Here is a 23,006-nt window from a genome sequence, read left to right on the forward strand (position 1 = left end):
TTCATTTGTTAGAAAATATAAGTGAACTTCTGAATAGAATAATAATAGTACTTATTATGTCCCTGGCATGTTGTAAGCAATTAACACATATTAACTCAGTCCTCTCAGAGTCCCTCTGAAGTGGGTACTGTTTATATCCCTATTACATAGACACTGAGAAGTCAAGCAATTTACGCAAAGTCACTGGGTTAAAGCTCCTTACTCGAAACTTCTATGCAAAAAACAACTACAGATTAGACATTCTTCTGCCATATAACACTTAAATACGGCTTAAATAAATATAGCTTTACTGGTCAGATCTCCATGAATAAAAATCTATATTGCATTAACTTGTATGGGAGGTTGATAAGATGGAGAATGGGAGGTAGGGGAAATAAAACCCCGCAATACAGGCCAAGTCATTGTTGCAGAAGGAGAAATGCCTTTTTGCTAATTTTGCCACTCAGATGCGGCACATTTTTGCAATCCACAGCTGGGAGGGGGGCCACCTTTTGGTAATTCATATAGCAATACCATATTGGTAGCAGCTACCTAGCAAACCTTGATTTTAAACTGAAATTTCTGATGTCAATTCAACTTATTAAAAAAAAGAAAGTGGGAAATGCAATTATATTATTCATGATGATAAACCTAGTAAAATCTCATTTCAGAAAAATTCCAATTTCCACATAAATCTACAGAAAGAGCGGAAATGTTTAACAATTAATTGAACTACCAGAGAAATTTCTCGCCAAATGCTTCATTTTTGGATCAAACTCAAGTTTTATAGGTATTGTTAATCTAAATCGCTCAGAATGCTGTTTGGCTAGCAGAGATTGTGGGTAGGGGATACAGGTGAAAAAGATTACCTTAGCTGCAAATCGTTTCTACTACTATCAGGAACTTAGAGCTACCAGAAATTTGGATTAGAGTTCTATTGGCCTGGGAGGAGCTTGGGGATTGAGGACTGACTTCGAGGTATGTGCAAATTGTATATGTTTAAATGAACAAATGAATAAACCCTCTTGTGGGGGTTGTGAAACTTGGGTTTGGATAAGAGTTAACTTTCCTTGAAACTCTCTGTAATCAACCATCACCTTAGGGCTCTCAAAAAGCTCCTTCTACCTGTGTATACAGCGGCATCGGTGAAGTTAACTTGATGGTAAGCCTGGCGTATTTGGTATTGCCCTCAAGAAATTCTGGCTTTGTATGTGTGTGTAGCATTGTAGCAAACAAGTCAGCAGAAGAAAAACTTTTGAAAATGTATAGAGAACACCTGGAAAACATTTTCATAAATATATTCAAAGGGCAATGTAATGAAAGTTTTTAAAGAGATGATGTGACCAAATAACAAAATCCCAAAGAGAATATATAAGAATGATTACATAAATTGAAAATTATCAACAAATGTTCCAAGGTCTTGCTTGATTACAAGGAGTAAAATCCCAATAGTAATCAAATTTATCACATTGGGAAATCTGGACAGGTAAACTGATACATAGGATGTAACAAGCTGGTTCAAGAACAGAATATTAGAGATGATTTGAAAAAATAAAAACCACTGAGAAAGATTTCTGCACTGCATGGTAGATGCTTTATTCTTAATGAATCCCAAAGATGATACTGATGGATTCTTGTTTGGAAGAATAGGTGATAAGACGTACAGAATTTTAAAATAATTATTCTTTTGATGAATTGAGCAGTGGTTATGAATAGGAAAGAAAACCTGAAGTGAAAATAGGACTAATTTTTAGACAACTTCTTGTAGTTTTCAAAGGTCAGAAGTACTCTAAAAGCAAACATAAGAGATTTAATATATCTGTTAGAAAGAAAGGAAAATGGAGTTGGAATTTAAAAAAAAAATTGCAGCTGTAAGAAACTAAGAATGAATGGGAAGTTAGAATACTGTACATGAAGATGTAAAAATGCAGTGCCTAACATTTTATCTTAATAATAGGGAATATAATTTTTTGAATAAATAGATGTGACTAATTATGTTGCTGAGGTGACTGAACTGTTTATCTGGAAAGGTGAATCTTGGATGCCACCTACCTAAATATGATACACACGCCTGAATGCAGGGAGGATAGGACCCTGGGAAATAAGACAAGATTAAAGAAGGAAGTTAAAGACTAGCTTCAGAGATATAATATGAAGAAATAAAATTTTAAAATACTGCACTCATCTAAGATAAAAAATAATGAGATTAGAATAAAATGAGGAGTTTCTGACTAGGGGAACTAGGAAATTAATATAGGAGATCAGGAAGATTACTATGATGTCTACCACCATTAAAGTCACTGAGTGAAAGGAAGAATATATATCCTGAAGGAAAAGATCACTGCATGAACATACAAGTCATAAATTCAATTTAACCCCCTCCCCAAAGCCATCATCAAAGTAACTTATTGGATGTCACAAGAAATTTTATACCCTTTCTTCAATAACTTTAAAAAATATCTTTTAGAGCTAAAGATTTTAAAAACAGATTTAAACATATAATCAGACAATATAAAATATTATTTTCTATAAATATATTTCAAATTGACCTAGTCATCCTCATAGCACATATTCCAAGTTGAACTTTCTGAGAAGGAACTAAAAAGGGCACAGCAATGTTATATAATGTGATTGACCTTAAAAATCAAGGTCATAAAAATTATTCATTTAAAATAAGTTTTAATAAAGCTGCATACCTTATTATCTTTAGATAAATTTAGATCATAATGCTAAACCAAATAGTTATTTTACATATTTTATCTGTCTTCACAGTAGGCAAATAAACAGTGCATCATTAAAATTAAATCTCATCTTTTGTTTAAATGACACTTATCCTATGGCTGCTGTGACCGTTAGATGCAAGATACTTCTAATAATAAATCTTATTAATAAGGATAGTTTTCTTAAAGGAACATGCTGTAAATTTTCTATGTATTATTTCTATGTATTATTTAAAGTAAAATGAAAAATCTGTCACTATGAAAGCAAATTTGTTCCTAAACTTTGGAGGCATGTGTAAGTAATCTGTTCTCTGTGGTTTAGGAAGTATGTCAAAAAGTTAAAAGTATTCATATTTAAATTTTCACAAACTAACCAGTAAAACTAAACTTAAAATGAGAAGAATACTTAAGAGATATTATGTAAAATAAACTAAAAATGAAACAAAATAAAAGAAGGTAATTGTTTTATTTTAATGTATTTTCTTCAGATTTGGAGGAATATTTGCACTCACTGTTTTAACTTAAGCAAAAGTGATGTAGAAAATTTAATATCATTACTAGCTTATAGTTAACTATATCACTACCACAAATAAAAGTATGTAAATCAATCCAAATTAAATATAATATGGATGAATCCCTATATCAAATTCAACTTAGACACTACTTGTTGTAACTTCTTTTATATAAATAAGATGCAACTTACTTGAGTAAAAGTAATTAACAGCACCAGCATCTGAATCTTTCTTAATCGTAAACCATAATTATTAAATTGTTTCTAAGTAGCATTTAATATAACAGAAAGCTCTCAGAAACAGGTTTAAGACAAACAAATAATTCTAGCTTAGAGGCTAAAAAAAATAACAATGTCAATCATAAAAATAACCACTGAATATATGCATTAAAAAATGTCTCTTTTAGGACAGTGCAATTAGAATGTGCTCATAGAAGTGCCATCCCCCAGATAAAAGTGTATTCTAAAGATTTCCCTGTACAGACTGTAGTGAACTCTAGCTCTCCACAAACATTATATCTACTCATTTTTACTGCAGTCAATTTAATTTTAATCACACACACACACACACACACACAGTGGGGAGGGGGAGAAGAGGGAGAAAGAGACAGAGGCAATAAAAAGATCAACCACAAACAAAATAGTAGATTAAGGGAACTTCATTTTCAAAATCAAAATGATACCCCAGAAGCATTTTAACCAGAAGCACATACACACCAAAAAAATCATTTTATATATATATAAGATTTATATATAGTGGGTTTTTTCTTCTGTATCTTTAAATAGCCAATATTATCTGGACACATCTTTTTGATATTAAGATTAGGTGGGATTTTTCCCCAAATACACAGGTTGCCTTAAGTATGTATCAGAGAGTATAATTTTACTTCCACAAAGACTATGAAATTGCTCTATACGTGGGGTAATGTGGAACTCTATGATGTCTAGCAGACTATATAGCCACATAATTGCCCATTTTCACTGCTTCCAATGAGGCCTGACAGCTCACCTGTTTATAACAGTGGCAGATGACTAGAGAAAGAAGTTTCTCACTTTTTAACTTACTTTCAGAAAAGATCTCCTGAAAATTCTGGATTGAAAAAACAAAAAGGTTTATGAATAATGGAACACACTACTACACTTAACCAGGTTTTATATCCTTGCAATATTCCTATCACATGGAACAAGGTCCAGAAGTTGTAAATAAAGCAATGCATTTAAGAACTTCTTAAAGTAATCACAAAAAAGAGTGAATATGAAAAATTATTTCTAATTACCTCTGTTGAGTGACGCTGAACTGTTTATATCTCCAGTAATGAAGGAAGACTCTGACTGCTTTCGGACCGTGTCATTCCACATCCTACGAATTCGGCTCTGGATGAGGGAAAGGAAAAAAAGGAAATGCGCTCACCACACTGTGAATTTTCACACATATTGTTCTTTTTTGTTTCTATTACAGTTATATGAGGCTTATATTTCTGGCATCTGGCAAATATACAACTTCTACATGCTTGTAGTACAGTAGCATAAGAACATCAGGAACTAAATTAATGATAATAATTGGTTCTCATTAAGTGTATTCTTAAATGCCTATGCCAGAAATAATTATAACTATTTAAAAGGAATAAATGTAACATACTATACTAATTTAAACATAAAGATACATAGAAATGTACTCTAGATAGAATTTAATAATTTAAATTTCTAAGGTAAAACAAATTATTTTCATTGTAACTTTTATGGGAATGGGATATTTAAATATGCATTAATTTGTAAGTTTTATTAACAAAAGATTTACTTATGAATTCAGAATCTTGCAAGAAGAAACAGTTTGGTAAGAAAAGAACAGAGTATATTAAAATGTTACTAAACTTAACATTTTCCATAAATTTTGTAAGACCAATGTAATTTTACAGGTTACATACTATCTCAACTTTTCTTTCTTTTGAAGGAGATAAAGGAAGTCGATTCATCTTTATTCATTTCTAGACAGTAGGAAGTTTTATAGAGAACTGAACATTCTTACATCATTATATATATTCTCAAATTCAATTTTCCAAGTGTCTGATAATTCAAGAAAGCAGTGTAATATTTTTCCATTGAGGGGGGACTTTTTTCTGGTTTACTGCTTTGCTACTTTATTTGAGTTAGGGATCAAAAAGTATTAACAATCTTGTGAGCAGGAAACAAAATATTTTCAGAAGCTTTTCCAAGGATGAAAAACTTCTTAGAACTATTACTAGTACTAATGGTGAAATCAAGCTCACAAATGGGTTATGTTCCAAATATATTTGAATTCCTTGAATAACAGGAGTACCTAATCTTAAAATACTAGACAACTGGTTTTATGAATATTGGGATATGTTTATCTTTTAGAAATGTCTATATTGTTATATAGGTCAGCAAATACATACATACACATACAGCAAAACTAATAAAAGTACAATAAGAAAACTGGTGCAGTAAAACCTGCACTTGAAAAATGTTTCTATTGAAAAATACTTCAAAACTTCAAGCTGAAATACTGAGAACAAATCTCTCACATTTGTTTTATTAGTTAACTAATTAAAAATATTAATTACCCTCTACTGCATGCCGAATACTAATCTAGGAAATACAAAGGGGAAAGGCAAACACAAACATCTTTGCCTTCATGGAGTTGCTAGACTAGTAAGTGACAGACTAATCAAATATAAATTAACAAAAATAAATGCAAAAGTACAATGTGCCCACAAATCTCCATAGAAGCATTACTTATAGCTGAAAACTGTGAACAACCCAACTGATTATCAATGGTAGAATGAGTGAATAAATTATAGAACAATATACAGCGATGAAAATAAAAGAGCAACATAGCCTCCTGAAGCAACGTAGATGTCCAAGGAAAGGAGGAAAACATAAAAGAATATGTATTGGATGATTTCATGTGGATAAGTATCAAACACATGCAAAACAAAAAGTACTGTTAAAAGTTAAGATAGTGACTATGTTTTGAGGTGAATGATTAAGAAGGGTTCAAATGGTTTCTGAGGCACTCTCAATATTCTAATATTTGGTCTGGGGAAGGGTAATAAATCATCGTGCCATACGCTAATATTTTGCATGCTTTTTAATGTTTTTTATACTGCTTAATTGAAATAATTTTTAAGTGCACGTAACAAGAGAACATGTTTAGGAAATCTGAGAACATTGCACTGAAGAAGTGACATCTCAGCTGAGAGTTGATGGAATTATGATCATTGTTAGGTGACATTTATTTGAGCTGCCCCCATTATCTTCTATTATTATTTTCATTAGTCTCGCCTACCTGGGCTAGCCACACCTGTTCCCCTGCCATTCCTTAACACACCAAGCACAATTCTGCCTTAGGTTTTTTTTTGTTTTTTTTTGCCGTACGCAGGCCTCTCACTGTTGTGGCCTCTCCCGTTGCGGAGCACAGGCTCCGGACGCGCAGGCTCAGCGGCCATGGCTCACGGGCCCAGCCCCTCCGCGGCATGTGGGATCTTCCCGGACCGGGGCACGAACCCGTGTCCCCTGCATCGTCAGGCGGACTCTCAACCACTGCGCCACCAGGGAAGCACCTGCCTTAGGTTTTGTATGATTATTTCTTCTGTCTGGAGTGCTCCTTCCTCAGATACTGGTATGGATAAACCTTTCACCTCTTCAACTTTCGCTCCTGAAAGAGACCTAACTTGATCACCCTATTTAGAACTGTATTGCACCCACCCAACTCTGCAATTTCTGCTCACATAGCATTACCATCTTCTACAATATTATTATAATATAGCTTTTTCTTATATTTAATGTCCAATAATTAATGTCCAATGTCTGCATTAGGTTTGAGGCTCTAGAAAAACAGAAATTTTGGGAATTCCCTGGCGGTCGAGTGGTTAGGACTCCATACTTTCCCTGCCGAGGGTCCAGGTTCAATCCCTGGTCGGGGAACTAAGATCCCGCAAGCAGCGCAGCGTGGCCCAAAGATAAAAAGAAAAACAAAAATTTTGCTTTTTTTGTTCAGTGATGTATCACACACCTGAAATAATGCCTGGTACACAGTGATTATTATATGTGTATATACATAAAATATGTATTATAAATATAATATTTAAATATTTCAATTCTTTCTATGTTCTAGGTTTTATGCTATGTATTTTTCATGTATTCACTCTCTTATTCATTACCAAATTGAGGTTTAGAGGTTCACATGTCCAATATCACAGACCAAATAAATGGCATAACCAGTATTTGAATCCTGATCTAGGAGATTAACAACTCACTACATTATATCAAATAATTTCTGAAAAAGAAACGGAGAAAAGGGTAAAGTATTGCAGGCAGAAGAAAAGTATACAGTATGTGGCACAGAGCCAACACTTAAATGTTCATGGAATGAACCAGGACAAGCCTTAGAATATGGCAGTGAATAAAGCAAGTCACAGAAGACTACATACAATAAGGTACCATTTTAAAGAAAGATTTTAAAAAGGTGAAGTAAACAACATATTTTCTGGAGGTGAAGAAATTATTAGAAAAGTCAAGGAAATGAAGAACAGAAGTTAGTAGCTGTCTCTGGTAGGGAGGCATAGGGATTGGTTAGGGAGAGGTTTCAACAAGGGAAAAACATATGGAAAATATTGTTTCCTAAGTTGGTTGGTGAGTTCACGGGTATTGATTTTATTATATTATGCTTCACAATTTAATATATGCCACATATATTTTTTTATGTTTCAAATATTATGTAACAAAAGTAAATACATTTACAAAGTCAGTAAAACAAATGAAAGATAAATGACAGAACAATTAATGGAAGGTCAAAGTGGAAAAGACAATACTTCAGCTCATAGTTTTTAAAAATACACACACATACCAATCCTATACACATCTCTGTGAATATATGTTTGTGTGTGATTATGGATATTACCACCTTTTCATAAGTGATTAGCACCAGGGGATCAACAGGTGGAGAGGATTTTTAATTTTTAGTCTTGCCAGTCACACTCTTTCATTACCTATATAGTAGCCACATGATCTTTATTACATGTGGATGATTTCCTGTCACTGCCTTTTCTAAATGATCCCATTACCTTTCTAAAGTAATCAAAATAAAATGTGAACTTCCATACTCTTAAAATACCTAAGGATCTGTCTCCAGCCTTCTTTGACTTCATCTGCTACTCACTCTCTCACCACTTTAGCCAATGACATTCTTCTTATTCCCAAAGTTGCAAGGTCTCATCCACCTAAAGGGCTTTGTATTTGATGTTCTCTCACCTGGAATTCTCTTTCCCTGAACTCCCTTCCTGTCATTTCCCCAAATAGTCTTTGTCTAGCACTTAATCTAAGTAACTACCTGGACTTTCTGTATCACATAACCATATTTGGTTATCCACCAGCTCTCACAATCCGATATTCCCTGTTGGTTTATTTGTTAATAAATTTTCTGCCTTTTACAATTAGAATGAAAGCTCCAGATCATGGGGAAAGTTATTTGTCTTTCAACCATTTTATCACCAGAGCTTACAAGACTGCTTGGCATTTAAAGAGGAACTCAATGTTTCTCAAAAAAAATATAACAATTGTGATTTTAGAAGTTCTCTGATGTGGAAAAAGGCATCTATACTCCCAAAAGTTTACCTTAATATCAGTGACTGTTTCAGACTTTGCTCATGGAAGTTCACAGTTGATATGAAATATTTATTATTTTTACCTAAACAGACTAGATTTAAGTGACTATCATTTTATGTAGGGTTGGATTGTTGTAGTTAATCAGAATTAGTATTATATTAAGCATAATAAAAAAACCTAATATTGGGTTTTTGTTCCCATTATTAGAATTGTGATGTTATAACTGTAAAAGTGAAAAAAATGACACAGCTTTAAAATATATACCTGAAATTATAGTCTGCAATAATGACACTAGTAAGTGGTACCTGCTCTAGTTTATTGAGCATGTACAGTATGCTGTGTTTGGTATACATTAGCTTGATCTTCCTAACAACATAAGAAATCAGAAACCACTTTACTTATGAAAAAACTGAGGGTCAGTGAGATTTAATAACTTGTTTTGTGTCACAGCTGGTAGGTACATGGCAAGGCTAGAATTCAAACCAAGGTCTCCCCACCCACCAAGTTTATGGTTATTCTATGAAGCTGCACTGCCCTATCTTGTAGCTTAGAAGTAATGCTAAACACTGCACAACTCTGTTTTAACATAATAAATGAAGCTCCAAAGTATTGTTTCATTAAGGGCATATGTCAATAAAATAACTACGGGATAATGGTTGATGCATTCGGTTTTATGAGAAGTATGCACAAACAAATCAAGTTAAATGACATAGAATCTCGGCAAGTTAAAAGCTGTGGAAAAGATTGTTACAAAAAAGAGAGTTAAGCATTATCAGGTTGAAAATAAAGGAATGGATTACAAGGAGGTCACGCTGGAAGCATCATCCAGGTATGCCCCAACTCTTATGTGAAACTTCAGATTTCTAACGGACAAATTTAGTAGTCCTAGACTAAGAAATCTCAGTCCACCTAACTTGGAACATTTGCTTCCCCTAATTTACAATTTTGCAACCTTATTAGGGCATAGAAATAATAAAATAAATTCAAATTATTAATAGCTGTATATTATATGTAGGAATAAGTTTCATGATCATTATGATAATTAGTGCTTGTTAAGTGTTGAGATAGTCTGATAGGTTTGACAGTTATAGGTTAGTTTTAAAATTTTTGGTTGGAAATATTAGATTGATATTAGGTATGTAGTTTTATTTGTAAGATAAAAGAGAACTCCTTTAGTGTGAGAAAGTGTTTATTTCCGACAATATCGTTCATTATCTTTGGTTTATAGAGTTTTTCAAGTGCTAGTTAGGTGTGTACGACAGTCCAGTCTGACAGTGAATGTGTTTGAGAGAATCAGATATATTAGATTTGTAAATGATATTTAAAGGTTACGAGGATATTTAATTTTCTAAGCATATGAATGGAATTGTTTAGGTGAATTTAATGGATTAAATTTACAAGCTGATTGGAAATTAGTCAAATGAAGTGTTCTTTTTTATATTATATATAAAATTACCAAGTTAAAAAAATAGATTTATAGGTTGAGCTGAGTTAAAAAAATGTTATTGATTTATAACTTTATTTAGGAATTAAAATTCAAGTCTTCTTCAGAAAATTGCTATTAACAACACTGAAAAAAATGATTGTTTTTCCCACTGAACCATACAATCTTAAAAATATTAGTATGCTAGTTGGAACCCAAACTCATTCATGCATGACCCACATATGTCTTTTATTTGACTGGCTCATTTTAGTCATCCTAGAGTTGCTGAACTTTCTACGTAATAATCTTTGGACTGACATTGTGGCCTAGGAAAAATGGCAGACAGGTTACCTAAAAGTTTAAAATTTCCTTGATGAGGGATAATGCAGCTACTATATTTAATGCTGGACTGATGGGAGTAGCACTTAGATCAGTTAAGTCAATGATGCTATTATGGTATTCTTCACTACCTGAATTGCCCTTTGATTTACCAGCATACAATATGGTATGAGTTAGAACTGTTTTTATTAAACATACCATCTAATAAGTAAATACAGTATATGATAAAGAATTATTACACTAGTTAAGTGAAGTAATTAACTCAAGAATCATATATCTATGTAAAATATTACTTTCTTAGAATTTTGGGTGAAATGCAAAATTCCTTTCCTTACCTTCTATATTCATTCAACTGGGAATAATCTGAAATCATGAATTATTATGCAAACTTAGACCCTAAACTTCACTTTTTTTGCAATTTGGTTTCTTAAATTTCTGTCATAACCATTTTCATTTGAGACACACTAAAACAAAACAACAAATTTGATATGTTAAATACTTGGGATAGAAAATAGATCTCATCAAGAAAGGATAGCAACCCATAACAGAAGATAGGTAAGAGATATTTCATTTTAGTTAACAAATATTGTTTACCTGTGAGCCTGTGGAGTACCGCCCAGGAGTTCGAGAACCAGATGTTTTCCCTGAGCCAATGGAGCTCTCTGTACTTTTGCCACTACAACAATGTGTTCGCAGACATTTCCCATACTCTTTTCGTACCTAGCCAAAAATATTAACTTCTGTTAGCAAGTAATTCATTTCAGCTAGGAAATATAAAATGCATGTGTTTTATTTTAGATAATTAATATAAAATTTTTTTGCCCTACAGATATAAAAAAGTCTGTTCAGCATATATTTTATACATTTTTCACAATATAAAATAATATTCATACTGTCAAGATTGAAATTTTGCATAATTGGAGCCTTTTAAAACACGCAAACACACATATATCCAATCACACTATAATGATACAGTCTCAGTTGGAAAAACAAAAACTTAAGACTCTTCAAGACACTATTTTTAGCTTCATAGATTTGATATGAAGTAGCCTATCTAACTCTTTCTCCATTCCCTCTTCTCTCTAACTTCCTCACTAGAACAGTTGTACTGTTCTTTTTTTTTTTTTTTTTTTTTTGCGGTACGTGGGCCTCTGACTGTTGTGGCCTCTCCCGTTGCGGAGCACAGGCTCCGGACGCGCAGGCTCAGCGGCCATGGATCACGGGCCCAGCCGCTCCGCGGCATGCGGGATCCTCCCGGACCGGGGAACGAACCCGTGTCCCCTGCATCGTCAGGCGGACTCTCACCCACTGCGCCACCAGGGAAGCCCAGGTGAACTGTTCTTTAGGCAGAAGTGTAGTGAGGAAGTTAGAGAGAAGAGGGAATGGAGAAAGAAGGAGAGGGAGAAAGAGAGGAGAGAGAATATTTAAAGACAGAACAGAAAAAAAAGGAATGTGTTGGGCTAAGCATTTTTTAAATTTTTATATTTCTCTGAAGTTTATTTCTCTTAAAAGAGGTCAAATCTGCAACTTGAGACTATAAAATATTCTCAAAATATTTTTAATTCATTCCTTCAAAATAGTTCTATTCAATAATTACAGAGAAATATGATTGCTTTTCTATATAGCATTGTGGCTACATTATTAATCCTTGCTGTAGTATAAAAATCACAGGATAAAAGGAGATAATCATTTTTTAGCTGATGTTTTCAAACAGGAAAATATATCAACAATTTTGGGGAAAACTTTGATCATGTTTATTTAAAAATTTTTATTACTGCCTATTTAATCAAACAAGACATACAAAAATAAACAGTAACTGTTCTAAATCTCACCTCCACTAGCAACATCAAGAAATATAATTACCAACTACTTGCTCATCAATTAAAAACACATTCTAGGATAACTTACTGGTTTTATAGTCACAAATTTTATATTCATTATGAAATAACACTGTATATATGTTATTCTTAGCACTTTATTGATTTCACATGAGTTCATAGTTTCCAGAAATTGTGACAATGTAATATTATTTAAAACAAAGTTATAAAAACATGCTTTTTTGAGAAGTGTTATTTAGAATCAAAATCAAAAAAAGGAGTGTGAATGACACATCAAAATTAGTATTTGAAAAAAAACATTATATCAATATATTAACATTCATTCTATCAAAGATATAGCAAAATCAAAGACTGACTATATTCAGATTTGTTTGAAGAACTCACATTCATTAAATCCTTATTATGTGATAGGAACAATGATACAGAGTGAGGTGAATCAAAGCATGGAGGAGGAGAGCCTGATAGGAAGTGGGTAGGCAGACCAAAGAAGGCTTCTCAGAGAAGAGGACTTCTTCAAGCTATCTTTAAAAGATAGGTTGGAATGTGTTGGTTTAGAAGATCAAGTTGAAAGAATGGTTAGTTAAGAGAAAAAAGGCATTCAGTGAGAACAAAACAGAGAGGCATGATGTGCTAAGCTTTGAAGCCTTTCTCTGATTTGTAATGTCAAAATTACATATTATTTAATATATTTAAGTTATATTAATGTTTTCCAACCAACCTCTTCTATGCTATATTTCTCAATAATTAGAAATAATTATTTTTATTCACTATTTACAAGCCAATTCATATTTTGTTTATTTTTTAGAAGAAGTAAGTTTGTGCCCACCTGTGTGTGTCCAAGACATGTGTAAGTTTTGGGAGGGTGAGATGAAAAAGCTTCTACTTTTTAATCACTATTTGCTAGGAACTATGCGAGGCTCCTCCCTCAAAATGATTCTGGGAAGGACTTCCCTGGTGGCGCAGTTGTTGAGAGTCAGCCTGCCGATGCAGGGGACACGGGTTCGTGCCCCGGTCCAGGAAGATCCCACATGCCGCGGAGCGGCTGGGCCCGTGAGCCATGGCCGCTGAGCCTGCGCGTCCGGAGCCTGTGCTCCGCAACGGGAGAGGCCACAACAGTGAGAGGCCCGCGTACCACACAAAAAAAAACCTCCTATAGGAAATATGATTGTTAAATGTCCGTAAGAGCCAATACTGTCTATAGATTCAATGCAATCTCTTGAAAAAATTTCAACGATATTCTTCACGGATACAGGAAAAACAACGCTAAAATTTGTACAGAACCACCAAAGACCTCAAAGAGCCAAAGCAATCCTGAGAAAGAACAAAGATGGAGGTTTCGTGTTTCCTGATTTCACACTATACTACAAAGCTAGAGTAATCAAAGCAGTATGGTATTGGCATAATAGACACATAGACAATGGAACAGATGGAGAGCCCAGAAATAAACCCTTGCATATATGGTCAACTAACATCTGACAAGGTAGCCATGAATAATTAATGGAGAAAAGACAATCTCTTTAATAAATGGTATTAGCAAAACTGGTTAACCACACGCAGAAGAATGAAATTGAACCCCTATCTTATACCACCCACAACATTTAACTCAAAATGTATTAAAAAATTAAACATAAGGCCTGAAACCACAAAACTCCTAGAAGAAAACAGGGGAAAACTCCTGGACATTGGTCTTGACAATAATTTTTTGGATATGACATCGAAAGCACAAGCAACAAGAGCAAAAGTAGTAAGTTGTACTACATTAAACTAAAAAGCTTCTACACAGCAAAAGAAACAACAGAATTTATTGGCAATCTACAGGATGGAATAGAATATTTGCAAATCATATATCTGAAAAGGGGTTAATACCAAAAATATATAAAGAACTCATACAACTCAGAAGCAAAAAACCAAACAATCCAATTTAAAAGTGGACAAAAGAAATGAATAGAAGTTTTTTACCTAAGAAGACATACAAATGGCTAACATGAAAAGATGCTCAACATAACTAATTAGAAAAACGCAAATAAAATCACAATGAGATATCACTTCACATCTGTTAGAATGGGTAGCATCAAGAAGACAAGAGATAATTATTGGTGAGGATATGGAGAAAAGAGAGCCCTTGTGCACTGTTGGTGGGAATGTAAATAAGTACAGCCATTATGGAGAACAGTATGGAGGTTCCTCATAAAATTGAAAATAGAACTACCATATGATTCAGCAATCCCACTTCTGGGTATATATCCAAAGGAAATGAAATCAGGATCTTGAAGAGATGTCTGCACTCCCATATTCATTGCAGCACTATTCACAACAGCCAAGATATGGAAGCAACCTAAGTGTCCATCAGTGAATGAATGGATAAAGAAGATGTGTTACATATATCTAGGAATATTATTCAGCCACAAGAAAGAAGGAAATCATGCCATTTGCAACAATGTTGGATGGACCTTGAAGGCATTATGCTAAGTGAAGTAAGTCAGACAGAGAAAGATGAATCCTGTATGGTATCACTTATATGTGGAATCTAAAAAAGCCAAACTCATAGAAACAGAATAGATTGGTTGTTACCAGAGGTTGGCTGTGTGGAAATGGGGAAATGTTGGTCAAAGGGTACAAACTCCTAGCCATAAGATGAATAAGTTCTAGAAATCTAAGGTACATGATGGTGATTCTAGTTAACAGTACTGTATTATACAGTTGAAAGTTGCTAAGAGAGGAGATCTTAAATGTTCTCACCACAGAAAAGAAAAGATGTTAGATGATAGAGGTATTAGCTATTCACACTATGGTGGTAATTATTTCACAGTACATAAGTGTATCAAATCAATACATTGTATACTTTAAACTTACACAATGTTATATCTCAATTATACCTCAATTTTTAAAAAAGGAATAAAAGAAAAATCTCCTAAGACTGTTTCTGCAATTTCAAAGAGAAGTATCTGGATTTTTTGTAGGCAAAAAAAAGGTGAATGATAATTCGATGTCCATATTCTCTGATGTTGGGCCATGTTCTTGACACCCAATAAAAACGCCACCAAAATCGAAAAATTCAAAACACAGAATGCATGAAAGAAAATATACTTATTACTAGTTATTATAAATCATAAAAATAAGCTTCTGAATCAGGACCTGGCACTTTTTTCATGAAGGGCCAGACAGTCAATATTTCAGGCTTTGTGAACCAAGAGGCAAAACCAACAATGCTGTGTGTGTACTTATTTTAAATTTTAAATGTATCCATTTAAAAATGCAAAAACCATTCTTGGCTGACTGACTGCAAAAATTAAAAGCAGCTGGACAAATCTGGCCCACAAGCTGTGGTTTGCTGAACTCTGTTCTAATGAATCACAAAATTGAGCTTGATGACATGTATTTTTAAAAATTTCACTTCTGTTAAATATGTTCAATATACTAAAAAGTCTAGACTTGTTTTTGGATCCTGAGGTCTGGTATCTCTACCTGGACATCAAAACATTGACATGTATTTGTAATACAATAAAAATAATAATTGGGAAAACTAATAGGTACTGGCTAATAAAAAATAATTACAATCAAAATCATTCATGCACAAAGCACAAAACTATTTTCTGTTCTGTAGAAAACTTCAATATAAACATTAAAATTTTAAAATGTGTTAGTCCAATTTCCAGCTAATACATAAAATAATTGATAAAGTTGGTTCCCTATATTTGAAGATGTTAGTATGACTAAATATGATGGCCCAATATTTCCTTATTTATATGGACAAATGCCACCCTTTCCCTTAATCTCCTGATTTTGCACCCATCATTCTACATATTGCTCTTGACAATCAGTTATAGCTTTTTTCTACCAAAATCTAGAAATCCTTCCAAGTGCTTAGTCTTTCTGACTTCTCTGAGTTGTTTTATAATACTGACCAGTGTCTACTTCTGGACATTTCCCCCTTATCTTTCATTTAGGTATTACCTTCTCATTCTTCTCCTCAAACACTTTCTTTCTTCCATTTCTATTCTTACTCATTACTCATGTCTCCTACTCTTCATAATCATCAAGTGTGGTAGACTGTTAGCTGTTTGTGATACCCAATTCCTCATCTTCCTGGGGTACAAAAAGTAGAGTATGTTTCCCAGTTTTCCTTGAAGTTTAGTTGGTACTATTTATAGTGTCCTATCTGATGGAAGGTGAGTAGAAGTGATGTGAACCACTTCCTTTTTATACAAGATCCTCTCTCTCTTTCTCAGACTATCTGCTAGATGTCAACACCCAAGGTGGTTGTGGAAATCAAACAGTGAGGTTGACTGAGCTTTCATTGGGCTGTGTCCCTCCATGAGGCACCCTCATCAATTGTGCAACGAGTAAAAAAAACCTTTATTAGGTTAAGTGATGGCAATTTGGGGGGTGTGTACACTAAGTATTTGGGAAGATTCATCCCTTCCAACACAACCTCTTTTCTAAGTTAATTCTAATCCATTAGATTAGAATCCATCCATTCTAACATCATAAACTCTTTTCTTTTCTGTAACTTACATTTACAGGTCTGAGTCATCAATACAATTCTAGCCTGTATTTAAGATCATGCCAACACATTTTTAATACCTACCACCACATAAAACTGAAACAGGATAAAACTGGATGCATCTCGACAAGTGAACACATTTCTCAACCTTTATTTGAGGTTCCCTTAGTCTCTCAAGCCAAAAATCGTAGAGGTGCATATCTTTACTCTTTATCTTCCAAAAACAATTTTAGGTCTTATAGTTTCTTTCTTAGAAAAAAAATTTCACTTCTTGCCATTTCATTTTCAGAGCCACCTCTCAATATCTCATAATTATTTTTATTACCTCCATTTTACACATGAGGAAACTGGAGTATATAAAGGTTAATTAAATGGCCCAAAGTCACATAAGCCTTTAAGTAGAGGAGCTAGGATTCGGACCCAGTCTTGGCTCAGGGGTCTATATGGTCAACAACTAAAAAGACCACATTTATAATAGAGTTAAACAGTGTAAAATGAGAAAATCAATCTTGAGATTAAAAAAAAATGCAATTTAAGTATTTAGTTGCTAAAATTAACTTTGAAAATGAATATTTTCATCCTTATAGATGTGAAAAATCATAAAAATAGACCAATATAAAAATTAAATATTGCATTCTAATCATCAAAATCATAGATTTTATAAAAGATGCTTTTAAAGAAATACAGAGATCTTTACTAAGTTTCCACCATTCATTTAAAAAATAAATGTTTTTATCATAAAATGTTTAGATAATTATATTTTCTAGAATATATCAATACAAATTAGTTTTTTAAGAAAAGAAAAATATATATTTCCTATGCCATGCCATATATGTACATATATATACATATATCCCATGCCTCCATAACATCTTAGAAAATCTACTCCCTAATACACAAATTCCATGTGTCTGTCAATAAAAATATTAAAGACTATAAGGTCAAATCTATAAGAATATAGTTTTTGTACACTGTCCAAATCAAAATATTTTGATTCTGTTTTTTGCTGTCAAGCACATTTGCCAACTTTTATGCTTTCATTTTATGTCTGTTTTGTCTTTACTATTATAAAAACGAAATCAAATAAGTAATATCTTTTATTTATTACTTTATTTCTTAGAGACAAACACATCAAGAATGATTTATGTTATGGGTACTTTGCTGTCATAGGATGTATGCTATTTATTCTTGAACAGAGAATTCTAGCTTACCTTCTTTTGTAGGACACAATGGAAAATGAATATAAACATTCCCTGTAGAGAATTGAAAATGGTGAAGAGATACGCCATGATGACTGTGCTTTCATTAATATACATGAGTCCAAAGGCCCAGGTCAATCCTAATAGGCAGAGAAGAGCTATTGCACCTATAACCCATGACCTGCAGAGAGAAGAGAAAATTAAGGGTTATCAAATAATTTGTCTTTAATTAACACAGTTATATTGTATCAACAATACTGACACTGAAAAAAATGTTACAGTTTTATTGACAGAAAATGTAAGACAGGTGGTATAAGTGCTTTAAGATTTTAATGAGAACTTACATGTTTTCAAGCTTGAGGAGATATACACGAATGAAAATGCTATAAACACAGAAATTCACTTATGCAAAAGCAGATTTGTACTATTAAATTATTCATGTATTTGCAGCACATACGCAAATGGTATGAAGATGTAATTATGGTGAATGGCAAGGGGGAAGAGTCTGTAAAGCTATGTTAGTCTCCACTGGTCTCATTGGTATGATAACATTTGTTTGATTGGACTCTTTCCATTAATCAAACACTTGTTTGATTGGACTCTTCATCTGATACACTTTTACCCCATTTTTCCAAATTTCCTCTTTTTCCATAAAAAATTTAGTGTTTACAGACAAGAATAGAAGGAACCAGTATATGGAAGATTGTATAAAATTTTAAACTTCTATTTGTCTGATTCTATAGTTAAGTAGAACAAGTGTGAGATACAGTAAATGGGAAAAAATAGTTCCCCTCTAGATCACCATCTACTCTTTCAGCCTTTGGATTGCTGTGTCTTGGGTTATGTTGGACTAGACTTTGGATATCGGGCAATTGGCAGCTTTGTTGAAAAGAAGCCCAATAGCTCAGGACACCTTCACGTCTTTGAAGTGTCTGCAAACTCGCAGGAGAAAATGAAGCTGAGAATGGGATGGAGAGGGATGAACAAAGTAGTCCAGAATGGAAGACAAATTCTCACTCTCACTCCATTCCCTTAGTTTCCTCCAAGCTGCCATTCACAATAGTAATAGATGGGTGACAACAGTCCATATATTTGTAGTTATGTATTATGTATTTACTATCAAAATAAAATGAATCTTTCCAATAGACGGGAATCCAATAATTGAAAATGGAATCTTCTCAACTTCTCTCTAAGTATATAGAATAGGACCAAAACAGTCTCGATCTCTATACTCTTATGAGCCCACCTTTTCCTTTCCCAGTATACCTTCCTGAACATGGTAATCTAATATTTATTTTTAGCAGACTGCTATCTGCTACTTACATTGTCTAAGGAATAAATATGGGGATTGAAACTTTACAAAATGAAGGGGAAAAATCACATATGTTTACTATAATCTGAAGCTGGGTTTAATAAATTTTTCAGAGAGAACTACGTCTTAAGAAAAATATGTCCCAAAGTAGTCAAATATTATTAAAGTCTTATTAAAATTAATCTCAAATATTTACCATTTTCCTTCTACAACCATCAGCCACTATATTTCAGATGTAAACACCCATTAAATTTAATGTGCTTAATTTAAAACTTTTATACTCTTGAATAAAGAATCCCTAAAGGAAGCTTGCCATTGTATGTGGCATGTTTGCTTATACAAATTAGAAAACATCTTAGATATTAATATCTTATTTTACAAGCAGATTCAGAAGTATGGGAACTTTCAAAGTAAAGCTCTTATTTGTTTACAGGTATTGGAATAAGGAAAAATGGGAAGAGTCGCCATTGAGTCAAAATTGCTATTCAGACTTAGAAATAAAATGATAGGATAAAATACTCAAGCCAGCTATTATCCACTAGAAAACACATGATGGGCCCAAGTGTTAATGATATAAAAGAGTGATGAGTCCAACTTCAAAAGAAAAAAATAAGCAAGAGCATGAAGAAGTAAGTGAAATGGTATTGGAGAAAATGAAAACAAAGGACTCTTCACCAGAAGAACAAACTGAAAGTCTACAGCAAGGTCACCCAAAGGTTGCCAATCTTAATTACAGGACATGTAATTTTAAAATGTACAAAGGAAAAAAAGCCCAAATATTAGCATTTGTGTTTATGCTTATAGATTAGTACAGACTTGTAGCTTTGTTTTAGAAATTTAAAAGACACGTTCATAAACAATTGGATCAACAATCAAGTGACGTATCGAATTTGAAAGAGACAATTTTGCATATGTAAAGTTTAATTTTTGAAGGAGATATTTTCCCCTCTTTTGGATATTTAACCTAAAACTTCATTAGTTTCGTTTGCAGTTGGGTAGTTTCATACCCCTGAGATCATTTGAAGATATAACACTAAATCACAAAATAATTTTAGATGAATGATGTCCAAACAAACAACAGAAATGAGGACATATGCAACACAGAGGAGCACACCGAAATGAAAGGAGAAATCTATTAAAAGCAAAACAAGTCTGTACCACATGAAATTGCTATTACTGTGGCACTAAATTCAGGTGATATCCAATTAAAAGAGGTGAAGCAGAAGTTTTCTGGCGATACACCTGCAGCATGTTTATTCTGCATAGAAGTTGTATGCCTGATTATTTTCCTGCACAGTTTGCTCTTCTGCCTCAATGTGAATGACAGAAGCTCTAATGATTTTTCAGTACTGATCTGACAGCTGGTTCATGGGACCACACTGATAAATGGAATTTATCAGCCATTCAGGTCATTCTTACTTGATGAAGGGTCTGTTATCCTCATAGCTAAAGAATGCATAGACATAAAGACAAGAACACCAACATTAGCATTTTATGACAAAGAATTTCATATGAAAAATATCCTCCTGGTCCCCAAAAAGGCCTCTGTCCCCCACCTCCCTAAAAGGCATCATAAACTTCCCTTTATATCTAAAAGGTAAATGCTAAAATGACCATGAGAACTTAAATAACGAGGAATAAAATCAATTTTACAATACTGCAATATCCCTTATGAGACTAAAAAAATCCATTTTTTCATCATATGCTCATATTACTTGTGACTTGACAGAGACATTTATTTCTAAGAGATCACATTTCTCTAGAGAATGAGAAATCTTATGAGCAATCTGGAAAAGGCTTGGGGGCATACTTAAAATGACAGATTTCATGTCACCTAAAGGTCTTCGTATTGTATATATTAGTAGGTAAGATTACTTAATTATGGACAGTACACTTCTGAGTAATTTTAACTTGCAGATGATTGACCTGAGTTAAATCTGAACATTATAGCTCTATAAAAATAATCAACCCAACTACTTTAAAATTCTTTCTGATAGTGCACTGAGAAAAAATTTTGAATAATCTTTTGTAGTAATACGAGCAAACAGATGGCACCTGTTCATTATCACTTATATATACTAATCTATTTAGTATCATCCTGATAAAATGAGATCTAAGCACCAAATTAGTAAAGACTAGTTAGGGGATATTTTGGATATTTTTTTACAAACATAATTGTTACTCAGTGAATTGTGATAGGACAGAAAAGAAACAGAAAACTGTGTCCTCTTTTCTCTTACCTCTTGCAAGAGGCAATAGTTTCTGATATTATGCATATACAAGTAAGGCTCTTAGAAAGGCTCCAACTGTGATGCATTTTGAACAAAGAGAACCACTGATAAAAAAAACCTTACTCTCCAGGGTGATGAAAGGGTAAAGAATAGAGTGAGAGCCTGGGCTTTGAAGCCAGTTTGCCTGAGGTTTACATCCTAACTTAATTCACTTACTAGCTATTTGATCTTAGGCAAAGATTAATTAGCCTGTGGTTGTGTCATTTTATACATCTATAAAATGGTGGTAATTTTCTTGTGATAATGAAATGATATACTGTGTATCGAGTGCTCAGAACAGTGTCTGACATATTGTGTTTGATAAATATCACATAGTTATTATTAGACTATTTTCACAATGAAAATACAGAATTTCTTACCCAAAGAATAAAACACCAAATAATAAGGGAGAGGACTGGCAGCGTGAACACAGCCTGAAGGGGTTAGTGCACCACGGCTAGCTGGGAGGGAGTCCGGGAAAAAGTCTGGACCTGCCGAAGAGGCAAGAGACTTTTTCTTCCCTCTTTGTTTCCTGCTGCGCGAGGAGAGGGGATTAAGAGCGCTGTTTAAAGGAGTTCCAGAGGTGGGCGTGAGCCGCGGCTAACAGCGCGGACCGCAGAGACAGGCATGAGATGCTAAGGCTGCTGCTGCCGCCACCAAGAAGCCTGTGTGAGAGCACAGGTCACAATCCACACTTCCCTTCCGGGGAGCGTGTGCAACCCGCCACTGCCAGGGTCCCGGGACCCAGGGACAACTTCCCCGGGAGAACGCACGGTGAGCACGTGCAACGTCACGCCGGCCTCTGCCGCCGCAGACTCGCCACACACTCCATACCCCTCCCTCCCCTCGGCCTGAGTGAGCCAGAGACCCCGAATCAGTGGCTCCTTTAACCCCTTCCTATCTGAGCAAAGAACAGACGCCCTCCGGTGACCTACACGCAGAGGCGGGGCCAAATCCAAAGCTGAACCCCGGGAGCTGTGCGAACAAAGAAGAGAAGGGGAGATCTCTCCCAGCAGCCACAGGAGCAGCGGATTAAATCTCCACAGTCAACTTGATGTCCCATGCATCTGTGGAATACCTGAATAGACAACGAATCATCCCAAATTCAGGATGTGGACTTTGAGAGTAAGATTTATTATTTTTTCCCCTTTTCCTCTTTTTGTGAGTGTGTATGTGTATGCTTCCGTGAGAGATTTTGTCTGTATAGCTTCGCTTTCACCATTTGTCCTAGGGTACCATCCGTCTGGTTTTTTGTTGTTTCTTTTTCACTTGTTAAAAATATTTTC

General features: G+C 34.1%; 1 protein-coding gene across 29 annotated transcripts in view; it reads right to left on the reverse strand.

Moving 5' to 3' along the window:
• The window catches only part of ADGRL3 (adhesion G protein-coupled receptor L3), a 571,254-nt gene that overhangs the window by 20,904 nt on the left and 527,344 nt on the right, over window positions 1-23,006 (reverse strand). For 16 of the 29 annotated variants that reach the window (XM_065878047.1, XM_065878033.1, XM_065878042.1 and 13 more), the window contains 3 exons: window positions 18,151-18,319; window positions 11,192-11,317; window positions 4,488-4,584 (listed from right to left, as the gene is read on the reverse strand). In XM_065878047.1, the coding sequence (XP_065734119.1) occupies window positions 4,488-4,584; window positions 11,192-11,317; window positions 18,151-18,319 (392 nt within the window). Of the gene's footprint in view, window positions 1-4,487; window positions 4,585-11,191; window positions 11,318-18,150; window positions 18,320-20,869; window positions 20,897-23,006 lie in introns of all 29 variants that reach the window. The other 13 variants (XM_065878044.1, XM_065878029.1, XM_065878040.1 and 10 more) reach the window with 1 other exon arrangement.

The sequence above is a fragment of the Phocoena phocoena genome, chromosome 5 (assembly GCF_963924675.1).
Source record: "Phocoena phocoena chromosome 5, mPhoPho1.1, whole genome shotgun sequence".
Taxonomy (NCBI): Eukaryota; Metazoa; Chordata; class Mammalia; order Artiodactyla; family Phocoenidae; genus Phocoena; species Phocoena phocoena.